This window comes from Rissa tridactyla, chromosome 6 (assembly GCF_028500815.1).
Source record: "Rissa tridactyla isolate bRisTri1 chromosome 6, bRisTri1.patW.cur.20221130, whole genome shotgun sequence".
Lineage (NCBI taxonomy): Eukaryota > Metazoa > Chordata > Aves > Charadriiformes > Laridae > Rissa > Rissa tridactyla.
Window position 1 is genome coordinate 27,023,354 of NC_071471.1, and position 22,511 is coordinate 27,045,864.

The following is a 22,511-nucleotide window of genomic DNA, read 5'->3' on the forward strand; positions in this document are numbered from 1 at the left end:
CGGGGCGGGCGCGGGCGGCGGCGGCGATAGGCTGCGGCCGTGCGGGGCGTCGCCATGCTGCTGCTGGCGCTGGGCGCCGCGCTGCTGCTGGCGGGCGGCGGGCGGTGTCTGCTCCCCCGCCTCCTCCTCCTCCTCCTGCCGCGGCGGGCCCGCCGCGCCCTGCCCGTGAGTACCGCGGCGAGGGGCCGGGGGGTTGCGGCCATACTGGGGCTCGCCGGGGGGAGGCCTGCGGGGACTCCCCCCGCCCCCCGGGCCCAAAATGGCGCCGCGCCTTCAGGCCCGCTGCGGTTTAACCGGGGCGGAGGCGTTGTGGCTGCGGGCAGCTGAAACGGCGGTGCCCCGGTGGGCGGCTGGGCTGGTGCAGACTTAAGACGAGCACTGAGAGGGGAGACGAGACGCCGAGAGTCTCGGGCAGCTGCCGGCCCCTCAGACGGGGCTCGGCCGGGGCGGCGGAGCGGCTGCCGGCCCGGGCCCCGCCGTGCGGGGGCGAAACCCGCCTTATCGCACGGGGATGGGTGGGGGTGTGGGCTTTGTTCCAGCGCTCTACATTTGGAAGTGAGTAAAGGGAGGAAAAAAAGCCCTGTGAATGAACAGAATTGCATAACCAGTCACTTCTACGTGTTATTAAAAAATAACACAAAATGTCAGGGGTTCTTTCCCTGGATTGGCATTCACTGAGCTCTTGCCTATGCTCCACAACCTTTCCACAGGAAAGCGAACACGTTTTTGCTCCAGGGCCTCCAGCTCAGTCCAAGCCCTCTGCAAGTCCCACCTGGCTCTTCTTCCATCCACTGTGCTCCTCCGATGTTCCCCATCCCTGTCCCACCTGAGAAAATACCTTCCCTTTAGTGAATTCTTTCAGTTCCTTCTCTTGGGATTGAAAACCTCGACTTCCCGACTCTGGAAAAAGGGAATAAGGAAAGTTTACTGCACAACCGCTCTCATGTGCAAATTAGTCTGTTTGATAACAAGCGGATGGTCGGGGGAAGGCATAAAGGGGGACAGGATCCAGAAAACAAGTGACACGGTAGGAAAAGATAAAATCTAGGCAAGCACGGTGGGTTCCCACGTTGTCTGGAGAGACTGAGAAAGAAGATTCACTTTCCTTAGCCTCTTTTGCGATAAATGTGTACAATTTTGATGGATCATCTGCATGCATAAAATAAGTTCTACTATTTAATAAAGCAATCATATCCCAGTCAGAAAAGTTAGTGAGTGTGTGCACCTGAGCTAGCTGCAGGTTAAAATCGGCCTGCCTCGCTGGGGCTGTTTGAACTGTGTGTATTACAGTGCTGTGGATCAGACAGTGTTACCCTGCCCAGACGCCACAGCTGCACCACCAGTACAAGAAGTTACCCTCCACTCTTAGCAGGTCTCAGGAGCCCCGGCAGCACTGTACATGAGTGCTGTCTCCTGGGCAGTGTTTCTCGAGAGCGTTGTATGACCGTTAGCAAGTAAGGCACCTGAAATTCCTCAAAACGCTGATTAAGGTCACTGTGATGCCTGCTAGAGAGGTGATAGCTGGTCCTCTGCCTGTCCCAGCGCTGTGTCAAACTGCGAGCTGCAGATTGACCTTATCAGACTCCAGGAATGGGGCCCATTAGGCCTTATCTTGGGACTTTCAAAAGATAAGGTTGATTGGGCTTTTCCGTGTTTGGAGGTTTTTTGGGGATAGGATCTTTTTGGCTGGGAACGGGGTCAGCTCCCTGCTCTCATCCCTGGGAGCTCTCTGTCCATCAGGCATGGTACAAAGACGAGGGCAGCTACCAATGTGAGATCTGTTACATCCCTGGAGTTTTTGCATGCTCGTTATTGCTGCTGGGGCCTCAGTCTGTTGTGAGCCATGCTGCTGTAGCACATGCTTTATTAACAGAAATTAGGGTAATAGTAAATAACAAATAATCACAGGAACCTTCTCATACTGTAAGTTGTTCCTCACTTTTCTCCCCATTATAGATAGCTGAGAGGATTTTTAAACTTCCTCCTTTTTGTGAACATTTTGGTGGGTTTGGTTTGTTGTTTTTTTTTAACCTGAGAAAGCAAACCAGCTGCTGAGAGCTAAAACTAGATGCACGCAGGAACACAGCCCAGTGATTTGCTTTTAGTTCCTGCAGCTGAGCTCTGTCCTTGTTAGACCGGCTAATGAGGGAGCTGATGATGGCTGAGGATGATAATGACCCATCGTCTCTGGAAGTGATCACAACTCCTTATCTCCTGTTCAGTTGCTGCCTTTTGGGGAAGCCTTTTGTCTTTAGAATTCAGAGGCAAAGGGTTTAAGGAGGTGAGGTAGAGAAAAAAGTCAAATCCTTTCTTCTCCAAGGGTCAGGTTGCTGAATTAAGTGTGAGGTAGCCTTGGCAAATTCTGTCATCTGGTTAATACGTGATCCTCATCTCTCTTGGAGTTGTGTCACTGTAAATTAGATTGAGACTGAGTGGAGTATATTTAATTCTCACTTACGGTATATCCTTCAGCTGTAGCTATCTTCAGAGCTTTAGTAGAGCTGGCTTGTAGCTGGGTGCTCTTTGCCTGAGTGTAGGTATTGTTGTTAATGTGGGTGTTTGTATGATAAATGCAGAATAGACTTTTAGCCAGTTCTCATTTCTACTTCAGATCCTGACTCCCCTTTGAAAGCAGTAGCTTCACCTTGATATCCAGGGCAGGACAGGGTGTAGCTCATTTGCTTATTGCTCTCTGCACATTTTGAGTTTGTGCAGTAATGCTCAGATCACTATCACCCTGCAATTATTCCTTATTGCTACTCCACTACCACGCATGTTAGCAAAATGAGAGATCGGAGAGCACCAGTGATTGCCCCATTTATGTCTGAAAAAGTGGCTGGACAAGCTGACACAATTCATATGTAGGTAGTATAAAATAAGAATGCATATTCCAGCTGTTTATACAGTAACAGGGGTTGTTAGTTGCAGATATCTCTGCAGAGATAGACGTGACCTCACTTCCTTATTGCATTCTCTAGAACTTTATTACTATATCATGTTATTGCCTCACGGATATGGTTTCAGTTTAAGCAGTGTGCAGCATTGCAGCTGGGTGCCTGCAAGTTGGGCTAAGCCTCATGAGTTCATTGCATCAGAGCTGTGGTGAGGAGAGCAGGGGAGAGACGGCTTTCAAGGAGAGAAAGGGCGGAGGTGCGGTATTTCAATATATGCTTCTCTTCAGGATTTGGGATTCTGTTTTCAGATCTATTGCAAGCCTGTTGTGTCATATCAGATGGAGTATCAGTCTTCTCTCTCAATTTATCCGTCAGTCAATAATAATGTAGGAGAGAACCGTAGGATTTGAGAAATTGTTCCTGTTAAGACTGCAGTGTTTCAGAAGGAAACCCTAACCTGTAGTCACATTCTTGTGTGCTAAAATACAGCATGGAAAGTACTGCAAAGAGTGGGAGTAGGTGGAGAACAGGCAACAGAGTTACTCTGCAGTTAAAAGAGCTGCTCTGCGGTTCAAGCAGGTGACATACTATCATTTGGATGTTTTCTGTGCTGCTCTTTCTCGTAATGCCTATGAGCTGGTAGATCATTAACTTCTTTTCAAATGTTTCTGTTCTGCTTTGCCCACTGATGCTTGAAAGAGTGAGCTACTGTCCTATCTCAGGTATCAAGGCATCACAACTTGTTACAGAACAGCAATTGAATAAATTTATGGTTTCACAGTAGTTGGGAGCTGGTTGTGTTTCTGCCCAGGAATTTTGTCACCTTGTGTATGCTGGTTGACCTGACAGAAGCTCCACTGAAATTGCAGGGTTTAGACTGCAGTCAGGTTAGTGTGCAGACAGGTACATGCCCACCATGGCTTACAGCAGGAGTTGTACCTCCCGAGCCCCGGCTGCAGGGCTGAAGGCCGCTCCTGTGCTATGTCGCTGGGTGCTGGTGGTGCCTGCGGCATTGCAGTATCTGATGATATCGTATTACTGTCTTTCCCCACACAGGCTGAAGGGAAGGCGGTGCTAATAACAGGCTGTGACAAAGGTTTTGGACATGCCTTGGCAAAACTGCTCCACTCAAAGGGATTTACTGTTTTTGCTGGATGCTTGCAAGCGGTGAGTAGTAATATTGATCAAAATTCTTTTGTGAATGGAGAAAAATGCTTCTCAAGTGACAGCCTCTTCATCTGCAGCTTCCGTTTACCCTAGTCCAAGATCTGGGGGAAGTGCAGTGGGCAGGGATCATTACATCTTCCCTTGCTTCATCTGCCTGTTGCATCTTGTCATTCCTGTAATTCTGAGCTCTTTAGGACAGGGACGTCTGTCAGCTGCCTGTGTGTACAGCAGCTTGCGCGGTAGGGCACTTTTCACTACTGAAAGCCTCTCAGCAATATTGCAACACTCTCAATAAATCTGATAGTCCAAGATTGCTATGGCACTATGGCTTTCTGTCTTCCCTGGCATCTCGGTTGCTGACTTTCATACTGTCTCTTTCCTTCGGGGACACTCTCCTCAAACTCATCTTCAAACCGCCTCTCCTGCCTTGGTCAGGTTCTGTTTCCAAAGTGTCTTCTCCAAACTGTGCTTCTACAGCTTCTGTAGAACTATTCAGTTTCTGGATAGCTGAATAAGCAAATTTACTGTACGTTTCTGGTAGGTCTCACCCTCTGTCACCTGTGTTTGGCAGATTACTTCTTGTAACAGATCAGTTTAGGCCAACTGAATCAAAAAGGGTTGCAGACGCATCATCTCAGTCCCTGCTATTGCAAGTAACTCTGTTGTGTAATGCTCTTCATAAAACTGGGCCAGCTACACTGCCGTCTCAGCTGGGGTTTTACCCTTACTATGCTTTTTTTGCTGTTTTGATTGTCAAAACTCATATAATTTCTGACATGAATTGTTCAAAATTGGTTAATTTTGGCACAGGTGCTCGGGGAGTGATGACCACAGATTCTTGAGTAGTGTGGAGGGGGAGAACAAACATAAAAACCTGGCCCTCCTTGCCAGTGTGATCTCAGTGGAGGTTACGTTCTTCCACCCCACCAGAAGGGAAAGTTATTATCAGCTGACACATTGTGTAACTTGAGAGCAAGAGTGTCCTGTTGGAAAACGGCCATTATTTGGAAATTTCCATGTGCAGGCTCTGTAAATCCTTCAGTAATCATGTCATATGCTGCTTTGGGATGTCTGACTCTGTGGTGATAGCAAGTCAGGCACTCACTTTGCCAAGCAGCAGGTGTAGGGAACAGAAAGGAGAGGGGAGATCGGGTGGTCTGAGAGGGCTGTTCAGAAGGCAGCACACTACTGCGGAGCAGGGAGGGCCACACTCCATCTGAAGCCACATAAAGAACAGAAATGCTGCCGAAGTGAGCCCTGCTTGCTTGTTTTATTGATGAAAAAAAATATTACTTCTTGTTCACACATTACCTGTCCCAGAATGTTTGGGAAGCTCTCAGCATCTCTCATCTGGCCTGGCAACTTCTTACCCGGGGCCAAAACTTTCGTGGTTCAGTACTTACACTTTGTATGAAAGTGGAAAATGCATCGTCAGTCATAGTTGATCTGCAGATTACTTTCAGGAGCTTGACTGAGCACTTGACCCTGAAGGGGCAGAGAGTGGGAGAATGTGATTTTTCTTGTTCTGTGTGTTAATAAATTTTCAGGAGACCTGGACTCAGTGCCCTAGGATTTCACTTGTGCCTGTTTTTTTTCCGCTGGATTGTTAGTGTGGTCTTACCTGCTGTTAGGTGCATCTGAAGGTCAGGGTCTGGTGGTATCACAGTTGTCTGGGTAGCTGTTGCAAAAGTAATACAGCCAAATGCTTCCTATGGTTCTTGGGACGGGCAGCATCCTTGTGGAACAGCCTTGTGTTGGATGAGGGAGATAATAGCCTAGACATTTAAAATTTGATGAGCAGGAACTTTCTGAAAACCTAATGGTAGAATGCCTGTGGGATGAAAATGTTTATAAATCTAGAGCTGACTGCTTTGAGAAAAGGAAGTTTATAGTGACTGCAGAAAAGGATGATGGATCCAAAAGAAGCAGGAAACGTCGGTGAAGGCAGGGAGCTGTTAGGTCAGATCACTTGAGAAGGACAAGGTATGAGCATATGAGTGATTATTGCTGATAAGTGCAGGAGTGCACGTGCGGCTAAGGATGCAGCTACCGTGTGGTAACGTGACAAATGCAAGGAAACTTACCCTGTCATGAGAGAACAGTGAGCTGCTGTAGGTTCACTGCAGGGTCAGAGCAGGTATGGGGGCAGTTGTCCTAGAGCAGATGCCAGGCAATTAGTTCACACGTAGTTACTCCATCATCACTTACTTGCATGCTTTTATACTGAGAATTAAAGGATCCCTGATGTACTAGCCACCACAAAAAGCTCTTGCATTAAATACAAGATGGGTCACTTTAACAGAGCTTTTTAATGGTCAGACAGTAAAAAGTAAAGCTACAGGAATAACAAGAATACTGCAAGCAGGCTGGGATAGAACTGGAGACGATCAAGTGCAAATGGAATTTCACTTAGCAAGGACAACTAAGTCCACAGAGGAAGTTTCTGTTGATATATTAGAATAAAGATGGAAACATACACAGAAATTGATTACAAAATAACCTGAAAAGTAGAAAGTACAGAGAAAGTTGAAATAATCATTGTCTTATTTTCTTACTGAAAAAAAAGATAAACTGTTTTCAGATGTCTACTGATGGCAGTTTTCATGAGGACCGCAGGCAAGAAAAGGGAAAAGAACTAGGAATGTTTACATAAATGGATACGTTCAAGTTCACCAGGCCTGACGACATGTACTGCAGAGCATTTAAAGGATGAGCCATTGTGATTTTTGCCCCATGAGTGATATTTTCATGAGCACCTGGATGCCAGGGGATTTCCAGAATGCTGGAAGAGGGCAGATACTCTACTTCCCTTCCCAAAAGAGAGAGACCTCTGGAATTGCCAACGAGGCAGCTCACCTTCGGTGCTCTAGATGAAGTTGCAACACACTGAAATGTCAGTCTTACAAATGTCTAGATCACAGTGTGATACAAACTGTAGAAGTTTACTGGGCTCGGACTGTGCCACATCAGTCTAAGCTCATTCTGATTAAGCAGCAGAGTGGTTAAAGGGGAAGGAATCAGTTTATGCTGAATAAGCGTTTTGACACAGTCCCTCATGATAGTCTCATGAGCAAACTTACGCTCTGAGACTGTGACTGCTGTTCAGTCCCAGGGAAATTTTCTTGGAAGTGCTCCCTGGAATAGAGAGTTCACTTGGAAAGAAACATGCGTGGTGCCAAGCAGGGAGGATTGCAGGCCCTTTGGGGAATAGGGTTCAAAATGATCCTGATAGATCAGATGTCATCTGAAATCAGTTAGATGGAAACCAGTAATGACAAATACAAGGTGTTCTGCCGAGGAAGCGCAGGAAGGGAGCGGATGGGTAAGCAGCAGCAGGGCGAGGGGGGAACTGACGCAGATGGAGCAAGCTGGCCGGATCCACGGGTGTTCAGCATTGTGTTTGTGGCTTCCTGATTGCCACTGACATATCAGTGTGCGTGCCCAAGTGCTTGCCAGGAGCTAATCCTCAATCCCATGAGTTTCCCTGAGGAAGGCCATGGCTCAGTCTGTTGCAGGAGGGCTCTCTGCTAACAAGCCCCTGTGTGATGTGCCTGTCCCTCAGCACCAGCTGCACTGGGGTCCTCAGAACCAGAGCAGGAGAGGAGCGAGCAAGGGGAAGGGGAGGCAGCTGAAAGCTGGAGCAAGGCTCTTCTGAAGGGTGGAGAGGGCTTGTGTGGTTCCTTGCCCAGGAGCAGCCCCTGCTTGGTGGAGGGTGGGGTGGGCAGCCAGAGCCAAGCAGGACTGCGAGGGCAGGATAACCAGGGGAAATGAGATAGCTGGGAGGAAACGGGAAGGTCCCACTGAAGGGCCTCTCTGGAGAATACTTGGGCAGCAGGCTGGGCTGGAGCAGGGCGACTTTCGACTCTGATGAAACTGGAAAGGGAAAGCTGGGAGGTTCTCTGAGAGGAGAACAATCAGACAAAGAAAGTGACAGCAAAAGGAAGGGAAGAGGGGTTTTGAAGGAGCAATTGGGCCAGTGCTGCCTGGATCCCCCCAGGGATCCCTCTTGGCTCCTGCTGATGCGTCCCAAGGCCATGAAAGCCATCCCAGGGAGGACAGCCTGACTGCTCACACGGGAACTGCTCCAGGTATTCCTGACGAATCTACCATTTAAAAAACAAGGAGGACGTACCATGTGGGTATCTGAACAGGGGACGTGCTTACAGCCCCTAGAGGCCACAGAACGTAAGATGATGTTCACTTCTTTCCATAAAAATACGTGGCTGCTTCATTTGTGAAGAGGCTTTCCAGTCATACGAGTTAAGCAATTTGTTTTTAAGTTAGATAGCAGCTGAGGTGGTGTCTGCAACTGTGCAAAGTAGTTCCAATTGATACTGCAAGTTGAAGTCAGTCTTCCAAAATAAATGTTTTGTCAACAATGAATAAATTGTAGCTGGGAAGGTAGCTTTGCAGATTGAGTTGCATTGGCGATAGGGGAAAATTCATTTCAATATGAATAACAAAAACCATTTATACTGGATTTTTAAGTTGTGGGCCTATGACTTTGTTTCTCAAAAAACAGTGGAAATATTTCTTGTTTAGTTTATAAGCATTATAAAAGATTAATAAACATGCAAGGAAAGGTGTTTTCAGTGCTCTGAAATGACAACTGGTACTTGAGTACAGATATAGCTAAGTTTTTGTTCCTTTATAGATACAGTAAATCTCTCTCTTTACAGGCTGAATTAGCTCCACTTTATTCACTGTTAAGTAGCTGAAAGTTGCTTTTAAAACTCAGTGAGATGCAAGAGCATCTTCCAGAAATATAGTGAGGCACCACACAACCCTCACCTGTTTCAAAGGGAATATAATATTTCAGTGACTCTGTTATTAACTACTTGTAACACCACTTTTAGGGATTCGTTTTGTGGCTAGATAAGAGGGCTAGACACAGCACGTTACTGTGTTTGATGTGCATTAGAAAGCTTCGAGTCTTTATTTGCTGTTTTTGTGATACCTGGACATAAGTCAGTTGTGAAATGCTATGCAGCTGTAGGGCCAGAAACCTATTCTTACTAATGTCGTAAGTCTGGTGTAACTATGTATTGATTTTTGAGAGAGCTGCTCTGTCTTTTTCAAGGCTGAAATGGACATTTCATCTCTTTTCCTTCATTACACATCATTGTTCACTGGACCGAAGGTGGAGGCGAGATGTTGTATGCTATATACATTAAATAGCCTGAGATACGTATGGAAGAACCAAGTGGTTACATGTTTTTTTCATGAGCCTGGCTGCAGAGGCAGCTGAGCAGGTGACTGTGGGAGGGTTGCTCGCCTTGTTTGCCCTTGTGCTGTGGGAGTTGGTATCAAGTGCTAAAGGAAGAGTGGCAGCCAGGCATGGTGACTCACCAATTCATAACTTCTTCCTCCCTAACAAGGCAGATCCTGTGATTTGGGGAGTAGTTTGATGAATTAAATCTCCAGCCTGCTGTGGAACTACATGGCTAATCTATGCTCTATTGACTTTTATTTGTTGCATAGCACCTGAGCAAGGCTGTAAGGCTTAGGTAGCAATCCTGTCTGGAAGTGAACAGGTAAAATTTGGAATTTGAACTGTGTTTAGGTTGACTAAACAAAAAACCCCACAATAGTAACAGAATCTCAAATGATGGGGGCGGATGGGGGGGAAGAGGAATGAAACGAAAAGGATAGAAAAGAAAGCAGAGCCATCACATTCTTATTACAAAAGGTGTGAAGAAAAAACCCAAAACTTGTTCTTGCTTCCCCAGCCAGAATCTCTTCCTTTCATGCCTTGTGTCTGTAATCTTGTTGTTGTGTGGCAAATCCCCACTGCGTATGTATTCCTGTGCATCCTGTTCTGCTGTATAGTAAGAGCACATTATTATTATTATATAGGTTCAGCTGTAAATGTTTCCTACTGTATCCTGTAGCATCAGACCATTTGCTGTTAGGCATGCCAAAGGTGTCCCTGCTGTCTTGTTTTCAAAGTGATCTGACAATACGCTTTCTTTATAAGCCAGGCACTATTTTGGAATAGGATGAGTATGGTGCCTAATTAGCCTTATGCTTTTAAGCCTAGAAAATCTGACTTTGATTTCTATACAAGTGTTTGCTATGTTACCTGCAGAGCATGGAGACTGAGGCAGTGAAGAGTCACCCATGGTTATCCCAGGCTGGCACAATATTTGATAGTATTATGGATGTGAAACGCTTCATGTGAGGAGCTAACATTAGGGGCTTTGTGGCCCTTCAGGGCAGTGAGTCACTGATGCAGGTATAGGGGCTGTGCTAAAGGGAATAGGAAGGTGGTGGTGGGTTGTGCGCTGGTTTGTGTGGCTTGCATGCTTATTTGTGCACCAGGTTTACACCTCTTGAGTGCAATTTCAATAGCTTCTATTTCCTGCCCATGTGAACATTCCTGGCCCCAAGCTGCATTACTGCTCTTTGTCTGTCTTAGTGGGACATCTTTCTTTTCTGCTGAGCAGGACAAGAATGGAGATGGAGCCAGGGAGCTGAAGAACATGAAGTCAGATCGCATGCAAGTGCTACAGATGGATGTGTGCAGTGACCAGGAGGTGGCTCAGGCTGTGGATTTTGTGAAGAGGACGCTGAAGGAGCCAGAGGAAGGTGTGTGTGTATCTGTCTTGCAGTTTGTGTGATGTCCGCATGGGAAGAGACCAAGACTGGCTAGAGGGTGAGGCTTAACCCTACATCTCATAAAAAAGTGATGAGTGGCAGCAAGCCTGCAAGAGCCTTCGTCTCTCTCTCCTGTGAGGTGAGCCTGAATGTCTGTGACGAGCATAGTGTGGGCACATCCTGATTCCCTCCTCGTCCTGCTGCTGCAGCCTGGCCCTCCTGGTGCTCTTGCGGCATCCTGGCTCCCACAGGCTTTTCTGTAGTGACTCTGCTAGTCACCAACAGGCCTTGGCTGCTGACTGCTGTCCCCTCTGCTGTGCTGGTACAGCTTGTTTGTGTGACTGAGTGCTGAGCTGGAGCATAAAACTGATCTTCTCCCAAACCTGGGTTATACTTCAGCCAGGTCAATCCAGGTGATGCGAGACAGGATCCAGGATGGGCTCAGCATAAACCGCCTTAATCCACATACCACCTAAAGTCTGAGTCCAACTCCCAGACCCTATGAACATGTGAAAGAAGGTAGGAGTCCCTTCTGCATGCTTCCTTCCTTCTTAGAAAAGTGCATGAGCCTGGGAAGGCAGGAGAGTTCTTGTTGCAGGACCAGCCCAGCCAGCTCAAGATGCTGCTAGTGCCAAGGTGCTCCATGTCTGTCCTTGAACTGACCTCTGGGCTTGAGTGGAGCAGAGGTTCCTGGGTGAAGGGATGGCTGATTGCATCGCTGCACGGCTTGGCTCCTGGATTGGGTGTCAGGCAGTTCCTCATGTGCGTGGTTTGGCAATGGAATGTGAGCTTACAGTGGGAGCCTGGTGTGACACCACCTCACCTCTTGCCATGCGGTGAGGTTGTGAGGCTTCTTATCCTGCCTGGGTTTCTCTGCAGCCTCTGTGCAAGTGGCAAACTGGGCAGCAGCTGGAGACCCAGGCTGAGGGTGGATTGAAGTTTCACATCTGTGGCTTCAGGACTTGTGGGTTGTGTGGCTGGAGGGTGGTTGCTCCTCTTGAGGCACGGATGAGACTGCCATGGGCCTGTCTTTGTTCACAGTAGGTATAAAGCTAGTAAATAACAGTAGCTTCAATCTTCATGCAAATTATGTGAGCACACCCTTCCTTCTAAAACAAGCTTACGAAATGTAATCAAGTTATGTACGAGCTCCGTTCCCACACATGTTCTCTCTGCATGATTTTTTCTTCCTACACAATCACCCAGCCCTCATCACACACTTCACAGCTTCTCAGGCTTTTCCTGAAGAACCCAGCAACAGCAGTGGTGGTATAGAGCTATTTCCCACTGAGTGAAAGCTTGTAAGGGAGCAGCTCTGTTGCTTCTATAGATGCAGCAGTGTTTGCAAAGGACTTGTGTGTAGCAGGGACAGAGAAGTCTTGCATCCTTGATCAGCAAGTTGGACCGGTTCCTCCTGCTCTTGAGCACCTCATTTTGTAGTTGTTTGCAGCAGCAGTGTGGAAAGCAGCATAGGCTTCTTTTGAGGCACATCCGTGTGATGGAGGTTTGGGGCTCACCAATAAATAGTGCTCAATAAAAAGCTCTGGAACGTAGAGACCATTGAGACTAAGGTGTCTTGCATATGGGTGCTTGTTGCACGCTGAGCGTGTCCCCAGAGCAGCGAGTGTAGAACAGTTCTTGTGCTGTACATTTATACCTCTTCTCACTGTGCTGTGTACATAAGGCTAAGCTAATTTCGATGGGAGTGGCCATGTTTGTTTTTGATCTTAGGCAGTTCCCACTCTGTTGTTGACACTAAAGAAATAATAGTGATAAGGCTCTGCTCAATACACACACCGCTGTGCAGCAAACAGCCCTGTGACTGGTGCTATCAGCACTTTGTTCTGTACATAACATGACCCGATCGGTGAGCAATGACATTCCAAGAATGAACTATTGTAAATAATGTTTTCACGAACATCCCTGAATCTAACCTTGTAACCCAAGAAATGGGAAATCATTGTAGAGAAATTTAGAATCAGGAATACTCTGCGGAGGTCAGTTTGGAACTAAGAGTTTAAGTCTTTTGTGGTCTTTGGTAAATCCCTGCCAAGTTTGCTCTGCATAACTTTTGTTACTGGTGAAATTACACCATAAGGTGCCCTGTTTCCATGGTCCTTCTGCTAGCAATTAGAGCCTGCTTAGCAGCAGCCTAGGGGACACCGTTCAGGCTGAGATGCTGTGCTGGCTGCCAGAGGAGTGTGGATTTTGAAGTTATCTTGACCTATTAAACCTGGCAGCTTCAGTAAGTACAGTAGCAACAGACAGGGGATCTTGGGCAGGGCAGGAGTAGAACTACCTGACTACAGCATTTAGAAACTTGAATTAATAAAAACTGAAGTAAGGATGGGTGAGCAAGATGTTTTCTTGGCTTTTGCTGCAGGCCATGACTTAATTTTATCCCAAACAGCTCCTGAGGCTCTTTTGGCCCGGTGGGGATTGGGAAGGGGTTGTCTGGAGGAGGGTAGAGCTGGAGGCCAGTGAACTGGAGCAATATTCACCACTGTCTGTCAGAGAGAGGTGTGCAGGGCAAAAGGGGTGCTGGGGTCAGCATGTGAGAGCTGGGAGATACCAGAACGGTAGCAGCTATGAGAGGCAAAGAGGCAGAACCCTTCTGGGACAGACCTTGAGAGAATGGTTAATACGCTGTTACCACTGGGTAGGACATGACCTTCCCCTGTCTGGTGAACACAGCTGGTCAACAGCCTGCAGGGAAAAAGAGCTTAGCTGGGCACAGGGCAGGGTTACTAGGGCCAGTGTGAGAATAGAGAACCAGTCTAGGAAGGGTGTGCTAAATGCACCAGGAGGATAAATTCCATTGGTATTTATTTGGCAATGGTAGAATATTCCAATTTGCCTAGAGAGCTGTGTTTGGTGCAATGCATGGTTACTATCTGACCATGAATACATATAGGCTGGAAGTTATTAAAAGATTTTCATACATTAGGGCAGGGAAGCCATGGAGCAGAGGCAGGGCAAACAGCCCAAAAATTTTTGAAAGTGAGCTCGATAAGTTTTATCAACAGGGTGGCATGACGTGGGTGCTTTTGATAGCAATGTCATAGCTCCCTGTACATGAAGACTCCTTCTTAGCCCTGTGTGTGTTCTTGGTGGTGAGAGGAAGGTCAGGGAGTAGAAAGGGGCCCCGACTCCAGCTGGGTACTTACACAGTGAAAAATAACCATGGTGTATAGCAAGACTTCTAATGAGGAGCGACTCTGTTATCTTGTTCCACCTCCTCTGTTTGTTCCTGTGCAGTTTATGGCTGCATAGTCCTGTGCTCCAACAAATTCACAAAGTACAGACTCAGTCCTACAAATGTTTGCCTCTGGGATTCCTGCAGTAATCACTTTGGAGGATCAAGTCCTCAATGGCCTGCTGAGTCCTGGACATGTAAGGGGCTCAGTGCAGAAGCTCTTGGTAAGTGCAGTCAGTTTAATTTTGACACGACTGCACGCACAAAAGATGTTAATTTTTAAATTCTAGTAGTTTTAAGGTTTGTTTGTAAGTTTGTTGTGTCCTGTTATTGTTAGGATTGAGGGAAACAAAATAGCTGGGCTAAAATACAGGCGCTGTTAACTACTGGGCTGTGAAACTGCAGGATAATACCGTGCATTTTCCAAAACAGTGAGTCAGAGTTGTGAAGGGGATTTAGACATCCAAGGTATTTGTTTTCCTTCCTTTTTTTTTTTTTTTAATTGAGGGAAAGACTGACCCCTTCCAAATTGCAGAAGGCATGATAAAGTCACTGCGTGAAGACAAACCTGGGATCAACAGGAGGCATAAAAGAGTATCAGCCAGATCCAGCCGCACAAAGGCTCAGGACAGAATTTGACCTTAGAGGAGACATTCCAAGAGGCAATGCTTGTGTGACCCCATCACTCTCCCTGGTGCTCTAAACAAGCCCCACTGGTACATCAAGAGTGTATTTCGTCTCCTTGCTTTTTCTTTACGACTTTTTTTCTACAGAAGTGCCACGTTCTTTGTCAAGGGGTTGGGTTACTCTGGACAGCAAGGAAAGCTGCTTCTCTGCGACACTTCCTCATTCCACTCTTTAACCATGTGTTTGTTGGCAGGTCTGTGGGGCCTCGTGAACAATGCTGGCATCTCAACCTTTGGAGAGGTGGAATTTGCAAGTTTAGACAACTACAAGGACGTGGCAGAGATCAACCTGTGGGGCACTGTGAGGGTGACAAAGGCTTTCCTGCCCCTCATTCGCCGAGCTAAAGGTACATGCTGGGCAGTGTGGCAAGACTCAGAGAGCTTTTGCAGCACAGCAGAGAGATGTAGCTAAAAATCATGACTCAGGCTGTGCTTCGAGGAATGCCTGTGCAGTCCAAGGAGGGTGTCTGAGGCATGCAGGCTAACTAGACAGCAAGGTTCAAAATGCTGTGCAAGCATTTGGTAGTACAGGCCACTCTTGGTGCAGTCCAGGCACCTACACAGCAGGTGCTATCTTGAACATCCCAAGATATCAGAGGCCTTTGTGCAGTGCTGGCAGATATGACACAGGACTCCAGGCCACCTTTAGAAAAAGTGACTGGAGGCCAGACAAGATAATCCTGGCCTCCAGGGTCCACCAGGTGCTTATGTTTGGATAACTGAATCTTCTCCCTTCGTGTTATTCATTTCACAGATGATTGCAGAGTGGTAGTAGTGGAATAAACCAGAGTCAATAAACAACCATTTTAGATATCTTACAAGATAACAGTATTATCAAAGGTCTTTGGTTTATATTAAAAAAGAAAAAGTAGGAGCAGAACTCTGAAGAGTTTCTTTATTTAGCATGTGTGGGAGAATGCTGGCACAGCTGTGTGTCTCTGAGGACAGAAAGGGGTTATATTGAGAAGATTGCTCAGATAGCGTTTCCAGAAAGTAAGTACCCACTAAACAAGCCCCATCTCACTACAAAAGGTAGCTTACCCGTCAGGTCAGCAGGTGGTTCTCTCACAGTCCCTCTAAGCTGCACTTAGGTCTGGAATGAGAGAGCAGAACCACCCACTTGTTTCTCAGCTAAAATTTCAAGCTGCAGAAGGGTGTCATGCTCCCCGGCTGTGAAAATCCTCTCTGTAAAAATAGCTAGTGAGATTTCAAGGGTCTGTTTGTAAGTGCATCTGAAACCATAATCGTACACATCTTGTCTTGGGGAAGGACAGAGCCACCCACAGAGGAGTGACCACTGTTGTCACTGCCCCTAGGCAGCGCGTGATCTAAGACAAGCTGCCAGAGCTTTGCAGTTGGGCTGGCATGGGCTCCTGGTGGGAGTTAGAACATTTGCTCTTTGTTGCCCCATTGACAGCAAGCACATCAAGTCTCCTCTCCGTTTGTCCCAGTCATGTAGCATTCTAGGTGCTGGGTGAGCAGGCTGCGCTGCTCATGCTGCAGGTTCAGAGAAACCTCCACTGGTTCTCTGCCATCCAGCTCAGGTCTAAAAGCATGTAGCTGCATTAGGCAGAGTGGCTGCAGATGAGCTGTCACGCTTAAAGAAAGAACTAGAATGCTTGCATGGCATCACGCTGTGTTGTGTGCTTTCCAGCTCGTAACACAGCCAGCTGGGAGCTTGAACGCTTCTCTAGCAAGATGCAGGAGTGGGGCATACTGATGTGAGATCACAGAGGTAGTACCCTCAGAACATCTGGGTACTTCACTACTTGGAAATTAGGAGGGAAATGTCTTGTGTGCTTTGTAAGTCTTTTTTAATACAGAGGCAGGCATGTGTACCATGCACGGAGGAGGTCAGAGCAGGGGCTAGCCTTGCCTGAGTCAGGAGAGAAAGGCTCCTTGGCAGGGAATTTGGATACCTCTTCAAGATTCAGATTTTACAAATCAGCATCATCCAACAAAGCACTTTTTTACTGGGATGTTCTGGCTACTGCTTCTGCATCCTGTCATCTCTCCCTCCTCTTTTCTCACTAGGCCGTGTGGTGAATATCACAAGCATGTTGGGACGGATGGTGAGCCCGTCTCGCTCCTGCTATTGCATTTCCAAGTTTGGGGTGGCAGCCTTCTCTGACTGCCTCCGGCAGGAGATGTACCGCTGGGGCGTCAGAGTCATCCTCATTGAGCCCAGTAACTTCGTGGCAGCGACAGGCATCCTGACGGCGGACGGCATCGACAAGCAGGCTGAGGCACTGTGGAGCGGAGCCAGCGACACTGTACAGGAGGACTATGGGAGGGAGTATTTCACTCGCCATGTGGCCCTGATGAAGTCCTTCGTTAACAGTGGCCTGAAGGACATGTCTCTGGTCTTGAATGACATCACTGATGCACTCACTTCCCCGTGCCCGAACAACCGTTACAATCCTATGGAGACCTATTGGTGGGTGAGGCTGCAAGTCATGACTCACCTGCCCACTGCCCTTGCCGACTGGCTTTACATCCCTGGAGCCACCCTGTAAATGGCTGTCCTTCAGGCATCCTTCCAGTGCTCATACATACGCACAGGTTAGAGCGGACTTAGCCTGTCTGCACCCATAGCTGATACGTTTCCCCTGCAGACACGTGTGCTTTCACTTTGGGTTACTCCTTCATGTCTTGTGTTGTGGGATGCTGAGAACAGCATGGCATTCTTGGTTTTTTTACTAATTCTTTTCTTTGTGTTCTCTGCTGTCCTGATTAAAGCTGAAAGGTGTTTTCCTTTTAACTGTGGAGGACGCAGAGGAAGGTTAACACAATGGGTCAAATATGTGGCTAGTGTAATTAGGTCAGCAGAGTTCTCCCAGTGATAAATTTGGCTCATTAATGGGCGCTTGCTTTTCCTTACAAGGACAGGCTGCTCATAGCAGAGCAAAGCTGTTGCTATGAGATGTCTCGAAGGGAGAAACTAAAATGGGAAACAAAAGCAGAGTTTTCCATTTGATTGAAAATGGGTCAGTCACAGTCTTCTGTTGTTTTCGTGATACTGCTAGGAAGCTCTGCTGTGCTGTGACTGTCTGCTCTTTCCAGGAAAACAGCAATGCTGCCTCTAAACAGCCTCATTACCTAGCTTGGAGGGGTCAGATCTCTGCAAAGAAGGGTTCTTCCCTCCCGGCACTGTGGCCAGGAGCTGCCAGAGCCAGCAACTGCAGACAGGCTGGGCAGGGAAAAGCCCCTCTAATAATGAGTGAAGTCTGAGCCAGGCTTGAATCTGATGTAGCAGGCAAATTTGGCTCCTTTGCTACCTTGGGTACTGGTGCCTGAACTACTCAACTGTGGTACAGACACTGTCCAGCTGCCCCCCTACTTCCCTCCTGTCACTGCCCCATGCTAGGCTCCCTCTTGCTAGCGAGGGAGCTGCTCTTGCTTTCCCAAACCAGTATTTTGATTTCATCCTCTCTGCACTTGAACAGTGATGGGGTACTGTGCAGCCAGCGTGGCCTGACTATGAGCTCTGGAAGGGTGCTTAAAGTGACATGTTTCCTCTTTTTTTTTTTTTTAATATTGCACAATGAAATTTCCACGTCACACACGATTGTCTCCTCAGAGAACCTCTTGATAACTGATATGAGCTACTTTTGCACAGTGTCCCCAAGGGTCTCTCCTGTTGGCTATATAGAGGGATTTCAATCGCTTTTCCAAGCGCTGGGGCTGCCTGGCTTCACGCCCTGTTCCTTCTGTCCCAGTGGTGACTGCTAGCAGAGCAGCCGGGACTGTGGGCACTGCTGGCCAGGCTGGGACCTCTCTAGGGACCAGCTGTCCCTTCCACTGCTAAACTTTGTTCTGTTTTGTCCTATGTGAGATTAAGTGCCTATGAGAAGAGCTTATCATTTGCTCTTTCTTCATCTGTCTGTGCTAGCTCTGACTTGGAAACTGTGCCATAAACTTTTTATACGCTGCTGGCTGTAAATGCTTGGAGTCTGCATGCAGCTGTGAATGCTCTGTGTGATGCCTGAGGAGGAAAGCAGGTTTCCCTTAGAGATGCTGTGGAGGTAGCTTGTATTACAGTAGTTACAGCTGCTGGAAATGCTGGCCGTGCAGTTCTTTTCTGTTTCAGATTATCGGCACATGGAGATTGCCTGGGATCCGGGACTCAGAACAATCCCCCTGAACTGCCGCTTAAGTATTGTTGTAGTCACTTCTGCCCCCTGCACTGTGAAATGTGAGTAATGTCAAGTAGCACTGATTTGCACAGAGAGAAAAATAAACTGTGAGATTTGTAAAGCACATGTCTGTGTCTCAAGTGCTCATTTGTACATTGTTTTTCCCACCCCCTTTGAATCTGAAGTCACGATTTAATTGGGCTCAGTAATTAAGGAGGTGGCGGTGGTTCAGCAGGTAGTGGGACTGTGGAGGCTCAGTGGGAACTGCCTGGAGCAGAACGGGCAGCACAACCCATTTCATCAGCAGAAGCAGCTAGAGAGAGGCCCCTCTGCAAACACACACATTGTCAGTGTTTGTATTTTATGTGGTTTCCCTCAAATGACAGCGTTGGGAGAGCAGTGCTGTGCATTATTCATTGCCTCAGCACTCTGCATGTAACTAATCCAAATGCTACAGCTGCCTGGTAATTAGGATTAGCTCTTCTCACAGACAGAACGGAGACTTGCAAGCCAAGAAGTGTCCGAGGCCATGCAAGGACCTCGTGGCCGAGTCAGGGTTAGGATTTCACAGCGTGTGAGCCCCAGTCCCTTCCTCTGCCCCTGGGATGTGCTCAGGTGAGCTGTCAGTGCCCGATCTGGTTTTGGGCTGGGTGGGGAGCTCTGGGTGGGTGTCTGGGGCCGAGAGGAGCAGAGTGCTGGTGTGGGAAGAGCAAGTATCAAGTGTTTCTGTATGGTGCAGATGATCACATGAACTCTGAGCCAGCAGAGCAAAGCCAAGATGACCAAGCAGGCTGCTTCCCATCTTGAGCTTCCAGCAGCCCTTCAGTGAAAACTTGGTTCTGAAATCTGAGAGGCAGATTCCCTGAGGCAGCCAGACCCTTGTTTCGCATGGTGGTGTTCATTAACGCAGGCATAGGGGGCAGATCGTTGTCTTGCTGGTGAGTAACAGAGGGAAGAAAACTCAATTCCATTTGACAGTGACCTTCAAAGCCAGGGGATGGAGGAGACAGAAGGAAGTTCAGTGAAATCCCCGGAAGTCCATGCTCATTGCTGCTGTGGTATCCTGCGAGGAGTTAGGCTGCCGAAGGTGCTTGTGGCTTTCCTCTCAAGGGCCAGCTGCTGAGGCTATGGCAGTGTCCTACCTTTTTCTGCATGTTTCTCACAATGGTTTGGAAGACAGTGATGGTACAGCTCCTTGGTGCACCCTTTAGCCTTTGTAAAGGGTTTGTTTTACCTTTCAGATCAGCATGATTCTCTATGATGATACTGGGAACCAAGAGGTGGTCCTCTGCATGTCGTGTTCACTCTGTTCACAGCAAGGAGCCTCCTGGGGTCTCCCAGGGAAGCACTGTGAGTCTGGATACTCCAGATAGTTTCAGGTTCTCTCTGTCTTGACCAAAACCCAAGTCCCAAACCAGTGGCAAGTCCCAGTGTGTGTCCCAGACCTCATGGCACCTGTGTTTCCTGGTTTAGCCCCAACACAAAACTTCCACTAGCAGCAAAGGGAGAGTTTAGAAGACAAAAAGTTTATGGTGGGTGAAGTAAACAAAGATCATCTCTAAAAGCCAAGAGGAACCAGAAGTCTCTTCTGAGTGGCAAGAGCTGCAGAGGAAGTGGTTCATTTCAGGCAGAGGCGAGAAGCAGCAAGTTGCTATGGAGATCCCTCATTGATAGTCCTGCGTGTGTTTATCTCTACAATGAGCTACACAGAGGATGGGAATGTATGCTTCTTCCTCTGGGCCTCAAAAGTGTTTACCGCTGTCACGAGTGGCTGATGTCCAAGGTTTGCTGTTCTGATGTGGCAGAATTGCTCAAGCCATTGCAGAGCTGGCCAGGTGGCGTACACCCAGTTTGCTGTACCAAATGGGAGCTGTGTAGTGCTGCTGGGAGCTATGCTCGACAGTCTGCTGGGCTGACGGGGAAGACCCGGCATTTGGAGGAATGCTTGTAGGCAGTGGGTTGTGCTTTCTCTTAGGTAATGCTGACCGTCAGGGTATTTCTGTGTGCTGCTTTCCTCCCAAGTGGTGGTCCTGTAGGTGCTGTCTGGGTGGTGAAGCGCCAGCAAAAAAAAACCAGCAGAAGGGATGCAGAGATGGAAAGTGGACGCTCTCCTCTGCCTGGCAGGCCTGAGCTAATGGATACTCCTGTGTCTGGCCAGGTGATGCATATGACTGACTCGTGGCGTGTTGGCGCTGTCTGCTGTGTAACCAACCTACTGCTTTGACACCTGGGATGGAGTCGATAGGTGTTAGAGGAAAGTTTAGGATTTGAGAAGCGCTTCTTGCGTGCCTGGCTTTGAAGCCACAGCTGAGGAGCTGTGCCACTGCCAGAAATGCTATTGGGAAAAGGAGGCCAGTGATGGCAGTGCTTTCACACACAGCAGCAGCCCTGAAAACAGCACGGGAGGTTACCCAGGGCAGCTCTCCTCTGCCCCAGGTCAGGGCTTTACCTCTGCTCCCCCAGTGGTCCTTTCCCTGCTCCCAAAGGTCTCCACGTGGGGACACAGCACCTTGCGGGTGGGCTGCCTCCCCCGGGGCTCCTTGTCTTCCTTGGGAAATCAAAGAAAAACATCTATCAGCGCTACCAGTTAGAAATAAAGAAGTGTTATACGTGTCAAATGAAGATTAGGAAGCTGTGCTGAAGATCTCTACAACAGCCACAACAGGTCAGAAAGCCGCTGAGGTCCTGCCTTGCGCAGTGGGATGCTGGCCCAGCCGCTCTGCCGGCAGCCAGGGCAGCGCGATGGAGCAGGACGCCTTCGCTTGCTCGCTGCTTCTGCAGGTAGCTCTGCTCATCCGCACCCAGCTCTGCAACAGTGCCACCCAGTGCACCCTCAAATAGGAGCCTTGCTTACCATTATAGAAACTTTAAGACCTAGGAAACCTGGGATGGGTTTATCTTTCCAGCTTGGAGACACCTCCGCACCTCCCCGAGCGTGGTGGTGCTGTGATAGCAACGGCAGCACCCGTCCTTCTGGCTGGCGTTTTGAAACACGACTTTTCAGCTGCTTGTGTAACCACAATGCTGAGAAATGTCATAGAAACAAACTAAAACCGATACCGGCAGGTTTCTCAGTCAGCAGCCTGAGCCCTGGGGACTGGAGAGAAGCTACAAATAGCACGAGAATTTGTCACGGAGCCAGCTCCACCGTCGGGGGCTGGCCTGGAGCCAGCCGCAGTTAATCCATTCTCAGCAGTGCTGGAAGGGCCGGGGGGATGCTACTGATACAGCTGCATCATCCTCTCCCCTGGCACTCTTCGAGGAAGGGAGCAGACCTGTGTCTTTGCCTCGAAACAGTGAAATATTACTTTTTCCCCTGACAGAAGCTTAGCAGGAGGCACACGGCAGGGCTGGCTGCTGGCGTTGGCTCACTGGTGCAGCACAGCTCCGGGCACGCTGCTTGGCTGAGACGGGGTTCAGGTGCGGTTACCGTGCACGTGCCACAGTGAACAGGCAGTAATTCGCTTCCCTCCAGGCGGTTTAATTTGGTTCCCTGAGGGTAGGTTGCCTCACAGCACTTTTTGCCAACAGAGCAGTAACAGACTGGGTCTCTGTCCACCCCATTGCTGTGGATTTGCAGCATCACCTTCCTCTGCCCTTAACAGAGAAGCTGTTTGTGTTTTAGTCCTGCAGGCACGGTCAGGGAGGCATTTTTCTGGTCTTTTTTCCAATAAAGCACATCATTGTCAGGTTATCTGTAATGAAGGAGCCCTTGCCACCAGGCAGCTTCCAGCCCCAAGGAACTGACATGGAGAAAGTCTGACTCTTTCTGGCTTTTTGGAAAAATATCTGTATTTTTAAGCATGAGGGTTTCTAAGACTCAATGGTACTGCTA

The 22,511-nt window shown here is 48.2% G+C and overlaps 1 protein-coding gene across 1 annotated transcript; it reads left to right on the top strand.

The window, feature by feature from the left end:
- The first annotated feature begins 20 nt into the window (after positions 1-20).
- On the top strand, positions 21-18,800 carry LOC128911017 (D-beta-hydroxybutyrate dehydrogenase, mitochondrial-like). The gene is made up of 5 exons (XM_054205206.1): positions 21-165; positions 3,951-4,061; positions 10,508-10,649; positions 14,735-14,887; positions 16,575-18,800. Exons 1-5 carry the CDS (start codon positions 55-57, stop codon positions 17,054-17,056), a joined length of 999 nt encoding a protein of 332 aa, XP_054061181.1. The 5' UTR covers positions 21-54; the 3' UTR covers positions 17,057-18,800.
- The last annotated feature ends 3,711 nt before the right edge of the window (positions 18,801-22,511 follow it).